At 43.2% G+C, this 16,458-nt stretch overlaps 1 protein-coding gene across 1 annotated transcript; it reads right to left on the reverse strand.

Moving 5' to 3' along the window:
* Positions 1–1,183: 1,183 nt before the first annotated feature.
* On the reverse strand, positions 1,184–12,225 carry SDCBP (syndecan binding protein). The gene is made up of 9 exons (XM_065751734.1): positions 12,157–12,225; positions 8,807–8,872; positions 7,167–7,245; positions 5,039–5,139; positions 4,626–4,784; positions 3,932–4,107; positions 2,796–2,967; positions 2,184–2,275; positions 1,184–1,903 (listed from the first exon to the last, which is right to left on the reverse strand). The coding sequence occupies exons 2-9, from the start codon at positions 8,855–8,857 to the stop codon at positions 1,849–1,851; spliced, it is 885 nt and encodes a 294-aa protein (XP_065607806.1). The 5' UTR covers positions 8,858–8,872; positions 12,157–12,225; the 3' UTR covers positions 1,184–1,848.
* Between the last annotated feature and the right edge of the window lie 4,233 nt (positions 12,226–16,458).

The raw sequence follows: 16,458 nt of genomic DNA on the forward strand, positions 1-16,458 counted from the left end.
CTCCAACCATTGCTTCTGCAAATGGGAAAACCCACAGCAACTTACATGTGCTAATACAATGGCCCCATAGGCTGTACTATGTGTCAGGCTGTGAACTGTTTGCTTTCTTGAAAGCATGTTTTGCATTCCCCTTACAAAGTATTTCTTCAGTCAGATGGGCAAACAAGCAAGATGTCATGTTCCCAAACCACTTACGGTTCTAGGTTCATTTGGAGTGAAGATCTTTATTATCTCCCACATCCATCTTATACTCATTAATACCTATTCCAAAATAAGATACTTGCTCTGACTTCATGCTACTAACAAACCAAGAAAGACAGGCTGAAGTTTATGCAAATTAGATAAGGAAACAAAGCACTAAACCTGGCATTTAACTTCAGAACATTTAAAGACCCGGTTCAATGTGTGCCTATGGCCTACTCTCACAGGCCCCCACCCATCAGCTGTGCCCCCAACAAGTTTGTCACCTACCACAGAGCAGGATGGATTGGAAATGGAGGAGGGAAAGCTAGATGAATGTTGCTTGAGTTTACAGAGATGGGGAAATGAATATAAAAAGGAGGTGATGTAAAGGCAATCACCACTACTTACCAGCAGATCAAGGCCCAGGTTGGCTCCAAGCAGCACATCAGAAGTTTTACTGCTAAGCAGATGTTGAACAGTGCAGGATTCCTCTTAGGTCAGTTCAGGTCAGAAACCCCATCCTCGTCCCTTCAAGCTTCCTGCTTCCCCCCCCACCCAGTATGCTTTAGGAGCACACTTCAGGAGCATGGGGCAGAGTGAAAAACAAAAGGCCTCAGTACAGTGCACTGTTCAAACACACAGGGTATCAACGCTTAAACCTAGACCCCAGCAGTACCTGGGGCTGTTTCAAAGCAAGTTAACCACACCTCCACCAGACCCAGTATGCCTAGTGAGCTGCACACAGCTTAGAACACTGTGTAGCACTAAGTACACAATGAGTACTCCTGCTGAACAGGAATTTCTATCCTACATGTTAAACAGGGTAGAAAATAAACATGAATTGTGTAAACACTTCAGATCCACACTGGAGGTATTTCAACACTGCTGGCAGTGAAGTTCTGAACTAAGCTTATTTCCTACCCTGTCTTTGCTTTCAGCTGAAACTGAGCAGTGAATGAAGCCTGCCTGAGCTCACCTCCTGAAGTACACGCACACACCATTCTCAAGTTTTGGTCGTTTATTTTCATTACTTCTGAATCCTTAAGAACTTGGTTAAGGCGAGAGAGAAGCATATTAGTTACAATTTGTAGAACAAGTAATAAAAAGATTTGATTACCTGTACACTACTTCTCATTATACTTAGTGAGTGATGCCTTCAGCTACATTCAGCCTAGCTGGCATTCTTGTGTAAACAGGATTTACTAGAACAAAAAATAAACTACTACTAGCCATACTTCTAATGTGCTATTTCAAATCTACTATTGCAAACAGAAAGCAGTAAAAATACTTTTTTTTCTTAAGTGTACAAAGCAGAGCATTGCCCGAGTTAACAACACTTAACTTTGCAGGTTATATCTGGCTCCTTCAGTTGCATGGCTTATCAGAGTAGTAAACTGAAGAAGAGACCTATGAAAAGAAGTCCTAACGTAACTGGAATTTCACATTTGTCAAGCATATAAGGCTACAAGTTTTACAGTTTGCGAATGAACGAGATATGCTGAACTGTAACATTCCCAGCCATGACAGATGCAAGTGCTTGACACAGCATAACTTCTCGTGGCCTCCAGGAAGGCTCATGTGCAGAAGAAAGAAATCACTGAGTAGAAGAGGCCAAGTTTAGCGGAATTCTCATTAGATGTGTACGCACACATGCACGATGGAAGTTTAGACTTCAGGAACAGAGTGATCCATCAGGCTTTTCATGATGCTAGTTGCCATCCTAAAGAAAAGGAAAAGGTGCTCAGTTGTGCAAGACAGATGCTGAAGCCTAGAAGGCTGATTGCTGTACCTTCGTCACTGCAATGTCTAATTAAAAATACTGACCTCTCACACCACTGTTTTTGACAGACACATCATTGAAGAGAAACTGCTGAACTGCATACGCAAAAGACATGCCCCAATGACAAGACCGAATTACATTCTATTTAACCTGCAAAAGCTGGTAGTTGTCAACTTGAGTATCATTAACACTGGGGGTGCTTTGTTTGGCTGTTACCTACCTCTTTATGATATACTCATAAATACTTGAAGGCATGATGGTAACTGTCACTACATTTCCAGCTGTTGCCAAGATGTCTGCAATCTGAGGGTCCTGTTGTTGAACAAGAAATTATGTTAGTCATGTTGAGGGACATCGCTCATAAAATAGAGTTCAAGAGCTCCTTTCAGACACACTGAGAGATGCACGGCTCCCTGCTTTAGGGTTTTATCCTTCAGGGCTTATCACCAACCCACAGTGCTAATCAATAAGCATCTCTGGAGTTACTCCTTACAGGAACTGCCTGGGAAGGAATACAGACACCCTTCTGCAACTTGACACAGGTTGGCAGAGGGAACATTCCTTATGCTTTGCCAGTACAGTTAAAAATTAACAATAGAGGGTTCAGCCTAACAGGTAGATGCAGAGAGGAAGAAGGGTTTCCCCATTTACAGATATTAAACAGCAAAGAAGCTGCAAAACAAGGGTGTTTCCCATCAATTTATGAATCAGGTTACTTCATTACTCAATTGTTTTATAAACACTTAAGAATATATACCCTTTTCACTCCACAAAACAGTTACTGCACAGAAATATATGTGCTCCCACATCAACCATGCAGTACTTATTTTACCTTCAGTCCAATTACATTCTGGCCATTAATCTCACAGATGTTGTGCTCTGTAAGAAGTCCGTTTCTTGCAGCAGAGCTGTCCTTCACTATTGAGGTTATTTTTCCATTCTTGAATATGAAACCAACGTGCCCCGTGCTGTCCTTATGCATAGTAATAATACGTTCAAAAGGCCTGTAAGAAGGAATTGTAGGAGGCAGAAACACATTTTCAGTCTGCTAAGCCACAGGAAGAGCCACACTATTTCAATTCCTGCTATTTGCAAGAAGTTCATATAGCTGAAGTACAGGTTTCTTCAAATACAACGAAAAGCAGTAGGGTTTAGCAGCTGTTCACAGAATGAGGGACACAGCAGGGAAATCTACCACTATTTCAGTATAACACAACAGAAGTCTTACACCACCACTGGGGACAACCTTCCTTCTTAAAACAGCACTTAAAAAGCTTCTGAAGACCTGCTTACTCACACTGCATATGATATACCTTCTCAGCCTATGGGCTCCACACTGAATCCTTCCCATCATGACTACACAGAATCACTCAGGTTGGAAAAGACCCCAAAGATCCTCAAGTCCAACCACGACCTAACCATACTACCCTAACTCTAACCACCCTCTGCTAAATCATCGCCATACAGTATCTAATACCAATTAGAAAACCTGCACCATTTTACCAAACAAACATGTCATGAATTCAAAGGTATGCAACAAAATTCAGAAGGAAATCTTGATGCTAAATAAAAATGCAAATTAAAGTTTTAAACACATAAATACAGTGAGTACTTCAGTGTTGTATTTTATTGCTTCTTCAATTATCAGAAGCACAAGTGAAGCTGTGTGAAAAAAGCAGAGAATGTGTGAATTCAGAATTTAAACTGGTGCTAGCACTCATCAATTTACCTTGAAGCCATCAGGGCTCATCACACCAAGATGAGGTGTGCAATGCAACTTCACAAGTTAGTACAAATAATAATAGCAACTATTTTCCATAAAAGGGAACACTTTTAGATATTTATATGGATATAGGAGAATCTGTCTGCATACTATGCTTGCAATGCTTCTCAAGCAAGAGGAGAGCCAAGCCCCACAGAATTAGGGATGGTTGTTATCCATCTTGGAGTACCTGCAGTTAGCCTTACCTGTCCCGAATGATCATTGAAATCCTCTCCCCAGAAGCCTGTTTCAGAACCTTATGTGCTTTATCAGAACTCCATCCTGCACAGTTTTCACCATTGATCTGCAGAACTTGGTCCCCAAACCGCAGGCCAGCTAGAGATGCTGGAGAGTTTGCCTGCACTAATTGGACAAATATTCCCTGCAAAAGAAAGGGGCAGGGTGGAAGAAAAAACATCTGAGCAACTCGTCATACAGACTAGGCAAATTTCAAGCTACCTTCCTGCATATCTGACTAAGAATTCCTGCACAAGATCTACATGTAGTTTGAAAAATGGATCAGCAGCACTAGGAGCTCCACAACATAGTTTTCCTCCTTACTCGACCTCGTTAGTCTTCAGCTTTCAACTGTTACCTCCTAGATTTTCCACAATATTAAGTTATCTTGAACTGCTAGTACTCACAGCAGCTCTGCAAGGACACAAAGTGAAGAATCAGACATTCTTCAGGTGTTGTAAAACATGAAAATATATTGCTGCTATGAATTTAGACCCTAGTCCATGCTCAAGTTTCTGAGCTAATGAAGAACCATCAAAATCTGATAACATATAAGGGAGCATTATACACGAGACATTTTTGTGACCATATACATACTAGTTTAACTACCAATTTAATCCAGCAGCAGGATTTCTCCTGGCAAAAGCAGGCTGCTATACTTACATTGTCAACAGACTTAAGGCGAAGTCCAATTTTTCCATCTTGATCTTTACACAAAATTGTTTCCCGGATGCCTTGCTTAATTTCTGCTCTGCGGATTCCGATATCGTTCCCAGTCACTGGAGCTACCATGTAATTAGCAGGGGGCCGCGTTACCAGTTGCTGATTAAAACAAAATAGCCAAACAACTTAGTTTATATTGAGTGATTAAAAAATTATCACATCACAACATCAGCTCCTCCCTCTGAACTGGAAATACACTGCACAGTTTAAAACTAGAGGAAAAAAAAGGCTTTTTCTTAAAAAGTAGCATTAATCAATTACATCTGACACACCATAATCCACTACCTAGAATGCTAGACAAACATTTAGTCTTTATATTTGTGGTTTCTGGAACATGCTTGACTGGTACCTACACCTTGCGGCTGAGCAACTGGCAAGTTTCTCTGCACCTCTTCTTCATTGAGACTCAGACCCATGTACTGAGAGAGTTCTGGATACAATCTGGGGTACAAACCTACGTGAGGAAAAACATGCAAATTAATGTACTTGGCAGTTTAACAGAGCAGCATACTATTCATATGTGTATTAACTTAAACCTTGCAATACTGTAACATATTTCCTTTGAGAATTACAATGGAAGATTGAAGTGAACACATGGAAACAGCAGGTACCAAACACACAGCATTTGTCTTAAGAAGCTCTCCCCTAAAAAGTCACATTAAGGAATAAAGTTGAGTATAAAGTTCTTCATGAGCAAGTTGTTGCCATTTTCTCATAGTTCCAGATGTTTTAGTCACGCTGCTCACACCAACAGACAGAACTACAGACTCTGACATATCCAGCAGCACATTCTTGTTCTGAGAGAAGCAAGTAGCAGGAAATGGGAAAAAAATAAGGAAGTCACACAGATTTGTTAGATCTTGAGTCAAACTACTCCAGAAATAAGCTTGATGCTGCTCTTGACGTTCCACAGATAATTAAATAGTCCCATCTGACAAGCAGCAGTTACAAAAACTCTTACAAATCCACTTGCCCTTCTGACCAAACAAGTGGTGACAGAAAAGGCTTTTAGGAGAGCAAAATGCTATAAGGGGCAGCTATGAAAGCAAGCAGGCTCATCAATGCACATCAATTAGGTTTCCAGTGTTCATTTACAGGTAATGTACAAGAACAACTACTTGAAGAACCTACCATTTAACCAGAAACTGACAACTACTTTTCCTGTAAAGGAACTCAAAGGCCATTACAACGTATTCTTAACAAACCAAGACATTCAGGGACAGAAGTACTTTCAGTTGTCAAGGTCACAACCTGTTTCACATGAGAAAAAAAAATCAACTATTTCAAAATTGGTTTAGTGATACCTATCAGCACGCCTTCAATGACTGTTTCTTCTGTGGCCGCCTTCTGCTTGCATTTCAAGCCCACAGGAATTAAAACTGTACACGATTTTGGCAACAATATTTTTCTTTTTTGTTCTTATCAAAAGATAGTACTGCAGAATGCATCTTGCTGGCTGTGTTACATTCCAACTCAAAATAAGAGAGTACTCCAAACAGCACAAAGCATCCAACAGTTCTTGATAATGTATACTCATGCCTCCAACAGGGAGGAGGGAGTCCCTGTGGGCTTACCATGTCCTAGAAATTGTCAATATGCCTCAACACAATCTAATCTGTCACCTAATAAGCAATTAATCTGTTCAAGAAACGTTTAGATGAGGTGCTAAGGGATTTGATTTAGTAGTTGGGTAGGGATAGTGATAGGAGGATGGTTGGACTAGATGATCTTGTAGGTCCTTTCCAACCTTATGAACCTATGAACCTATAATCATTTTTCAGCCATACACAACATCAGAGGAATTTGCAGATGTCAAAATATGTCACTTGGTCAGTAATACTAAAGTTACAAAAGTTACAGAACACAAACCCTAGGCAGCAGGAAGAATGCTACTAAAAAGGTACCAATGAAGCAAACTTGTATCTGGTATGGTGATGTTAGCTCAGGTTAAGATCTTTGATTCTTTCTGGTCTGATTCAGCTTCCCAGATTTAAGGTGGGTCTCTGATGAACTAGATAAATTCCAGCCTTAAAGTCATTTTGGTCATGCCAGCTCCAAGAACAGAACTGGAGACAAAAGTACATCCACCAAGCTTCAGTAGCTGCTCTACCAGCATCCTTGACAGCTGTTCCAGTACTGCAGCTGCTCACACTGGTTACAGATTTTCAGTCCTACCAGTGCATCATTGCAGGTACACATGAGCATGGGGATAAAAATGAGAAATGAGTCAGACAGTTTTAGGTCTGTTGCATTTTCCAAAATACTAGCATGGTAACAATGAAGTTCCATTTTCCTGGGTAACTCTCTATTAACAGAGATTTGTGCTTCTTCATTTCCAAGCAAGTTCATACGCTCCAGAGGGAAGATGCTCAGATTCATGCTGCTGTCTGAAGTTTACAAACACATGTGATAAGTATACACAAGTGGCTGAGGTAAGAGTTAAGGAGAGCTCAAATGGTACCAACATTAGCATGACCTTACCTCCATCATGAGGAATAGGAGCAGAAGCTTCAGACAAGATGGCTGGATTAGCTGGATTTGAAGAAAAGGCAGTCTGAGCCTAAAAGCAAGGAAACTCACATATGTTATCATAGATCTTTCTCGTGTAAGACATCTTTGTTACACAGCCAGCGGGATTAGCATATAAAAAATAAATACCATTCACCTTGAAGCAGAGTCAATCGTTTTCTTTGAAGTATTTAGTGCAATATGCAGCAGCATTATCAAACTACTTCAGCAACAACTGATAGACTTCTCAAGGACAGAGCTACCCTAATAACATAAGAAGGCTTCACCATCAGCCTCAGTCCTGGTTTTGTCATTAAGCAAGTCAGAGAATCTACAATCTTCAAAAAATGCATTAAGCTTGGCTGACAAAGCTTAAAACTTCAAGTTTAAAGTATACCCAGTACCATATAAAAGTACAGCTGTTTTTTCAGGTAGACACCAGCAGTTCTACCTCTTCACCATTTAGAAGTATTATTCATGGGCTCTGCCACAGATCCTTGCAGGTTGCAAGTAAAGCGCCATACAATTCAGTGCTACTGTTTTAATTATCTTCTGAAAGACATTACAGTGCAAAATTATTTTTCTTACGAGAGTTCCCAAATACACAACTTCATGTGAACATGCTATTAGTTTCCATACTGCTTACCAGCTTACAAATAGAAGAGACTGCTGTAAAGTACACCAATTCCCTTTCTTCTCACAGCACCTGAGCTGCTATTCTTAGCCTTGAACATCCCCAATGAGTCAAAACCATTACCTTACAGAGATCTATTAAGCAGGACAGAAACAATATTGCTACTGATGTTAAAAGTATGGTTAAGTTTCAGAATAGTGAAATATAACGGCAAACAGGACACACAAATCATCAAGTTCAACATGATGACTGAATTACTGAATGTTTTTTTAAGGAAATAATGCTTAAAAATAGAAGACTTCATAGTCCTCTTCTCTCCAGGAAGTCACATTTAAGAAGTTTCAGAGCAAAAGTGACTCATTATTTACCATTACCAAAAGTGCATAGAAGAAAAGCCTCAAACACTGTACAGTAAGAACAAGTTAGTGTTTGTTTTTTATTTTTTTTTTAGAATTTTCCTCTCCCTCTCCCCACACCCCACCTCCAAAAAAAAAAAAAAACAGTTCTCATTTTAATCATACTGATTTGTTGTGGACACAGTGCATCTTTCAGTACTCAACATACCCTACTTCCATTACCTCACTGATCACAAAAGTAGTAAAGAATTTTTAGCTATAGCACAAACACTGGCAGTTGGTCTTTAAAAGGCTGAAGGAGCATATAATCAGCCCCAGGCAGGGCTGGGGTTGGTTTTTAAATCAAAGTCCGCTGTTACCTGACTATATATTCACCTAAGAATAACGTGGGGCACATAAGGTAGAACAAAGAAATCCCAATGCAGCACCTACAGTTCCAAAGGTCCTGCTCCACACAGAGAAATGCAGGTGAGACTGAAGCACTCTACCTTTTCTTTTCCCTTTCAGTAATGGTAAAAGCAGAAATCTAGTAAAAACGCTTCCCTTCCCTGTCTTAAATAACAATGGGAGCATTACTGTTACCAAAACTACTTCTACAAATTTTTTTTTTTCTTTTATTATACCTGAATAACTTTGTCCACCTTCAGATCTTCCAGGGAAGGATAGAGAGACATGTTGATGCAGCCTCACTGGGTTGGAGGAAGAAAAGAAAGGAAAGGGTTAGTGATCAGATACTTCTCTAGCATTACAGCTTAAAACAGAAATGAAAGTGAAAACAGAGAAAGCACTAAATAAACAAGTTATGACCTGCAAATCTCAACATTACAGATACACTGCACTAAAGACAAATTTCATTAAGGCTAGCCATTTAATCGATTATCATTAAGAGCCCATGTATAATAAGCTTTGCTTACTCTGCTTAGTGCTGTCAAAGTTCAGGTTTCAGCTATAAGAAAGCCTGCACAGAGAACAGCTTCACAGGAAGTATTGCAATAATGATGGGGATTAAGATGGAAACCTCATTATGTTCCATCTCCCAAGTAGGACAGAAGCTCATATGCAACTGAGGAAAATAGTTCAGAAGTTTTCACGCTATCTAGGAGCTTTCATCATTTCTGACATTCTAGAAGCTTTCGTCATTTCTGACATTCCCCTAAAGTCACTCAAGAGAACTAGCTTCCTGTGCCCATTTGGACCATATTAAACACAGCAAAGAGAAGCAACAGACCATGAACCAGCCAGACCTAGACTGTGGTGAGTTTCAAAATCCACAGAACTCAGCCTGCCTCCCTCATGTGATGAGAAGAGAGCCCTGTGACAGCGTAACAGGAAGTAACACTTCATGTGATCCTGCAAGGCACGCAGCTCTGCTACATCTGAGCCACAGAGGCTTTAGAAAATTCCATTTTTGAGAAATCCTTAGCCCAAATTCTCACTGAGGTCAACAGAACTTCACAAGAGTAGTTAAGATATTTCACCCCAGAATACGTGAACATTAACTGAGCAAAGGAAAGGATGGAAACTGAAAACAAGAACATGATAAAGCTTTGCAAGTTAAGACGTGGCACAAACATTAATACAGTTAACAGAGGCACTATGAAAAGCTTTCGGCTGGGAGATTAATTCTCACATCCAAAATTGGTTTAGAGGTCCTAATTTGTGCAAGACTGAAAGTGACCACTACATAAACCCTTGAGCTGCTGCTTCTTTACAAGAAGATACTAAGTTGATTTAAAAAAAGCTGATGCCTAACATCATGCTGCAGTAACACAATAGATGTCTCTTCACATCACATTAATGTCATCAACAGCTTTTCTACTTGTTCAGCAGAGCGCCCGGCAGCTCAAGTATCATGTCACACTACGATTAACATTTCCAAAGGGAGCCCGAAGTGTGACAAAGATCTGAACTACCCCAACAGAACTGGCAACGTGTTCATTATTACTTGCAACTGATATATTTTTTTTTGTCAGGTCATTGTGAGCAAACCAAATATAGCTGAGGCCCAGAAACATTAAAAATTAAACAGACATTTAACACTGGTTTAAAATTTCATTTTAGGGCAGCACTGACCTGAACGTCATCAGTGCAAGTGCTTTTGCTCAACCAAAATGGGTAACAGCAAATGCAAGCAAAGCGCTTGCTCAGGTGAGCAGCCCCCAGCCACCGAGCAGAGAGTGACTTAGATTCAAAGGGATATCAAAGGTCACCCAGTTTCACTCCCCTGCCCCACAGTCTGCTCTCACCTGGCACCGTGATCACCAGTAACACTCACCACAGACTGCCATCTCAAACTTTTTCTACTTAGTGACCAGGAGTACAGTGTTTTCCGTAGAGGAGCACCAGCAGTACTGATTGCCCAATCACCAAAGAAACCCCTCCAGCAGTTTGCCCTGCCACTTCACCACCACCCAGGCCACCTCCCTTCCTGGCTGGAAGCTTGCAAACCCAAGGGTGTGTCACAGCTCCCAAAGAGTTGCCCTGCTGGCTTCCAGCTCAAAAATCTCACTGGATGCTATTTTTGGCTTTCCAATAAATAACTGGAATAACGGTCACCACTAACTGCATTCTCGTTTGCTCACATACCAGCTTCACTGCTCTTAGAAAAAAGGAGCATTTTCAACTTCCACACAGACAGCTCTGACACTTCTGTATGCACCTAACATCTCCTGAGGCAACATGAGATGCCCCAAAGTACTGTATTTAGTTCAAAACATGACCGTTTAGCAGCTATCATCATCATCAGGGACCGCCAGGAACCTCAGGAAGAATCCATCCATGATTCACAGCATAAACAAGCCTGAAGACAAAGCCTGGGCAGACGTTGGAATGGCTTCAGACAGGAGCTGGGGAGCCGTTACCACACAGAGGGAGCTGCTCCCCTCCTGTCCTCCCTCGGGAGCCTACACTGGCAGCAGAACTGTTTTCTGGTTGTCTACAGGTTCCTACATCACATGAAGAATACATGTATAAGCTGAGGATTTCATGCACAAAAGCAAAAAGGAAAGATATCCCTGTTTCCAAGTATTATCCAGGCAATTAATATTACAATATTAATTGCCTGGCCAAGCAAATCCTGTTGACCAAGGGCAGCACCCAACCAACAGGCAGGCAGCACTCGTGACGCCTTGTGTAGCAGGGAGTCCAGTAGGTAGGAGTGGTCTGACAACACGCAGGTTTGGCTGGAGGTTGATGGGCTGCCCGACACATTTGTCGGGCTGGAAACAGCAGAGGTGAACACGGACTGAGACCTAGCTGATGTCTGGCCTGGGACACTTGAAAGCAGCAGCAGACAGTATTACCCGAAGTAAAGGTGACCTGTGCCTGCGGCTCACACAGCAAGCCACAAAACAACCACTAAAGTAGGAACTCCGGCTTCCAGAACAGCTCGAAAGCTGTGAGGTTAAGCTCTCTCTCCAAACTTTAGGAGTGACTTCCCGAAGGTCAGGCTGAGACAACAGGAAGGCAGCAGCTGCTTTGCAAGCTGTAACCTCCGTAATCACCCGATGTTTTCCTGCCGATACCACCGAGCGTTGCCGAGGAAAGCTCGGGAAGGTGCTGCCTCCATTTCAGACCTGAGGAAGGGCTCACCCGCCCACAAAGGCACAATACATCCGTTCCACGTCCGGCTTCGGACAAACGCCCAAGCCCTGGCAGAGGCACGGGGCTGCAGAGCGGGAAGCGGAGTCCTTACACAAGGGACCCGCAGCAGTGCCCCGCGAACCCCGAGCCCAAAGAGGACCCCAAAGCACACGGCGCTCATTTCCCCGCTCCGCCGCGGTGCCCGGAGGAGCCCTCAGGAGGGGCTCTCAGCGTCGCAGCCCCACGAAATGGCTGCTCCGTGGGCAAGGCCGGCCCACCCCGCAGCTTTTCCTCCCGCCCGAGCCCCCTGCCCGTCCCACCGCGGTCTTTCCGCGCTTCCCCCACTCCGGGCTCACAAAGAGGAGCACGGGGGAAAAAAACCACCTCGTACCTCCGGTCGGTCAGCACACGGAAAAACGACGGCTCACCCAGTTCCCAGCGGCGCCGCTATGAGGGGAGCAAGCGCGGTTCTGCGCATGCTCCGAAAGCGGGGGCGCTGCCGGCAGGGGGGGCGGAACCGCCGGGGCCGAGGATGAGGGCTCCTTGCTGTGGGTGGGATGACTCCATGAAGAGGGGATCCAGCTCGCTGCAAGGCACGCCTCACTCCTGACCGTTGTTCTTTTTCCTGCCCTCGTATCTCCCCCACGAGGGGAAGGCAGCGCTGAACTCTCTGGAGACAAGCTGGGGGATGAGCTGCTGGAGAGGAGCTCTGCAGAGAGGGACCTGAGTGTCCTGGTGGACGACAGGTTCTGCTGTAGGGAACCTGCTTTGGCAGGGGGGTCTCGATGCATCTGTTGAGGTCCCTTCCAACCCCTACGATTCTGTGACTCTTTTGTGGACATCTGAGCCACTGGCTACTGAGTCACACAGCTACAGGTCACTAAACATGAAGTGCAGTTTGGAACTGGGGGTATACGTTCTCAAAAATCCTGTGGTGGTGCTTTCTGAGCAGAGAGGAGGAAATGGAGAGTATCTACTTCTGGATAAATAATAACAGAAGATTACTGCTTTTGTAGTGCTTAATTTTCTGTGTAGTCAAAAGTGAATTTTCACAGAAGTGTGGTGAAAGGTTTGTAATATACACCTCAGAAGGGAGTGTAGTGTTCTGTCCTGCAATGAGCCCCTTGCAGTGAAGCCCAGTATTCACCCTGGAGTACCCAAGACCATGGTAGTGCCACGGGGGATAGCAGGCATCCTAGTGGTGTAGCTCTACTCATTGGTCTGATGATGGAAAGGCTGAAAAGCTGAAATTAGAACACCCACGGGCAATAGCGTGATAATACTACTTCTTTCTTGATTTTTTTTCCTTTTTCCCAGTTGTGTGCCAACTTTTAAAGAACAATGGAAGCCACCTACTGATTGTCATCAGTCTCTGCAGCTGCAAAAATCTTAATGCATGGTAGTTACCTCAAAATTCCTATTTTTCTTTTGGAGCTGGGAACAAACTGTGCTTTTGTTTGCAAGGAAATTCTCCACCCGTTCAACAGTGAAACATGACAGCTGATCACTGAAAGCATGTACAAGTTGTGCAAGCAGCACCTTGTCATTACTGGAGGAGGAATAATTGCTCTGGAGTGGTTCTGTTCCCAGGGTAGATGTGAGAGTATTACCTGGCCCTGCTCCAAGCTGCATGTAATGAGTTAGGAGTATTGTGACGTGTTGTTTGTACTTCTTGAACATATCAGCCCCAAACCAACATACGTAACTTCCGCGTCACACTGAGCTGTACCAGTTCACCTCTAGGCTTCTCAAAGAAGAACTTTTGTATAGAGAAACAAGAATTTCAGCATTAATTTCTTTGTAGGATAAATTACACCACGGGAAATTCACCAAGTTAAAGTGCTTAACATTAGAAACTGCAGGAATTAGAACTGCTGAGGTCACTTTGTTTTTGACTCCCAAGCCACCTTCAGTGGGTGGCGTGACATATCATTCCCATTGTCCCTCACTGTCTCGCAGCCAGACAGCGCTCAGGGAATGTATGATTTTCCACTGCTCAGTTTGCAGTTTCATGCCTGATTTCCTGCCTGCTATTCAGACTCTGCTGTAAAGATGGAAATGCTAATGCTGTCACAGTCTTTTCTAAGTAACACTCCAGTGTCTGAGTGCTGTGCAAACAATTACCGATTTATTTTCTGTCCTTACTCCCAAGGTATGGGCAGAGAATCAAGGCACTTCACTCCAGTGTGCTCACAGTGCATTATAATGAGCTTCCAGTTCTATGAACTTTTATTTCATGTACTGAGGATTGTTTATTAAATGGATACTTCCCTGCACTTGCTCCGGGCTGTGCGTGCCCAACACTTCTCCAAATGAGCCTTCAGGGTTTCCTGTGGGGCAGCTGGAGAGCAAGGAAAACACAGCAGCTGCTTGTGAAGAGCCTGGCGAGAGGGCTTGTTTATCACTTCCGTGAGAGCAAGGGGCGGCACTCATCCAGTGCAGGGTCCTGGAGACGTGCCTCTCTGTCCATGATCCTTCCTCCCTACTCATTAGACACCTCTCCACCTCTGCAGCAGGCAGAGCAGCAGTCGGGTGGATCATAGGCTCCTTAATGGGTGACCCTGAGACTGGGAGGGGATGGGAAGGTGCCCTGGGGAAGCGGTGGATGCAGGCCTCAGACAGGAGGGTCTGTGCTTTTCCTACACCCAAGCCACAGATGGGACTTTCCTGAAAGGGGCTGAAATAAACCCCACAGCTCTTTGCTGACATCTGTTTTTCTGTGTTCTAAGGACTAGGAGCAGAGGCCAGGCATGGCAGAAAGAAGGCAGAGGCCAGAAAGAAGAATTTTACAGTAAAAGCTATTTCAGTGTTAGCACTGCTTGCTCAGGAATTAGATGCTTTTATTCCTTTCTTTCAGTGTCTCTAACTGAATATGTTGTACATTCACATCAAAGGTTGTCTAGCTCAGGCAGGAGCCCTGGTCTCTGAGTTAGGCACCTCTGGTCAAATTCTGTGGTCTTGATGAAGCGTGACACCAGACTGGAGGACTACAGACACGTCTGTCTGCCTTCAAAATATGCAGACAACATAGCCTAGCGGGCAGTACCTCAGTGTTCTGCCCTTCTTGGGTCGCAGAGAAACACTGGAGCCAGCCAAAAATGAAAGCACAGCTGGCATTTAGATAACTTTGAGTGCTGCCACCTGAGAAGTACCACTGCAGTGATGAGGCAAACTTTGTCGTGGGGAGCACACTGTACCTGCTAGCACATAGCACAAGTGCTGGTGGCACAAGGAAGCAGGAGTATGGCTGTCTGGATGGGAATCTGGCATTTTGTCTTAAAACAGGCTGAGGATAAATCTGACTAGCCACCAGTCTGTGAGCTGAGGTGGCCAAGATGAAGTCAGATGTTCTTCTCTTGTCGTGGGAATGGTGACAGCAGGCAGAGCAGGCAAAGAAAAGCTGAAGCCAACGGTGACACTTATGCCTTTGACAAGGTTCACCTGTCACAGCTGTAAGGTTTTGCTCCCCCTGGAAGGCAGCCCCGGGAGTGGGAATTGCCCGAAGTGGTTGGATGCTCGCTTCGCGTGTGTCTCATCTGAGGGGAAGCTGTACCGGCAGCACAGTGCCCTCTCTTTTCTGGGGAGCAAACACTGACTCAGCAAGTCACATGCTTTCTGCAGCACAGCTTTCTTTGGAAGTCTGCCACCGTATGTCTGACTGCATACAACCTGCTTAACTTACAAGATTAGAGTCTTGTAAGAGCCATGTGGCTTCTGGAGCGCTCATGCTTATTAATTTGTTGGGAGAAGCAATCATCAGTTCCCACTTGTAAACTTTCCAGCTGTTTCACTGTTCCTGTCTTTTACCTCATGTTTTCTCTTAACCTCCTGTTCTCTGTAGCACTTACCTGTCATCCATCATCTATCACTTTTTTCTTCCTGTATTACCATATTCCTTCTGTGTTTTTCTTTTTTCCATTTGTGAAGTAAACCCATAATAGTTAGATCTTTGGGATTTTTTGTGCTTATATAGGTTAAATATATATAAAAACATATAGACAGAGATGGGTAAATACAATATTACTGCAATTCTGGTAGAGAAAAATCAGAATTACAGATTAATTACTTTTTCAAATGAGCCATCTGCATTCAGTTGCGATTTGATTTTCTCAGGCCAGAAGGCTGATTCACATGTAAAACTAGTGGGCTGTGGTTTAGGCAACTTGTTTATGTTGTTCCATATTAATCTCTTTTTAATCTCATCTGGATGGTTGAGCAGCCTCACGCTTTCAGGATGCTTTCTTATCATGCCTGTTACATGTCTTTATTTTCCTTTCTTCTTCACAATGAAGACATGGTTCACTGCCAAAGCTTCTTGTAGACAAGCAAAATAAAAATAAAAATGAAAACTTTCACTATGAGAAATATATCACAGAAAATGATTGTAGCTGTGACTGGCAGATTTCTGTTGCAATATACAAACTCAAATTAACACTATCATGTCCTTCAATGAATACTGTAAAACAGAGAGTAGCACGTAGAGATGCGGAAAATAAATATTCAAGCAATTCTAGTATGAGAAGGACACCTGCATTTGTCCTTCTATGAGAAAAATGTGGATTGGTCACAGAGTACCCCACATTTCATCCAGTGCTTCACATTTTGTACAGTCCAATAAAGTTTGAGTCTACATTAAAGCACAGATGTGTGCAAATCTACTTTTGGCAAAATTTACCATACCATACCTAGGATA

Source organism: Cyrtonyx montezumae, unplaced genomic scaffold (assembly GCF_038088225.1).
Source record: "Cyrtonyx montezumae isolate F1298 unplaced genomic scaffold, pur_monq_1.0 scaffold_8, whole genome shotgun sequence".
In the NCBI taxonomy this organism is placed as follows: Eukaryota; Metazoa; Chordata; class Aves; order Galliformes; family Odontophoridae; genus Cyrtonyx; species Cyrtonyx montezumae.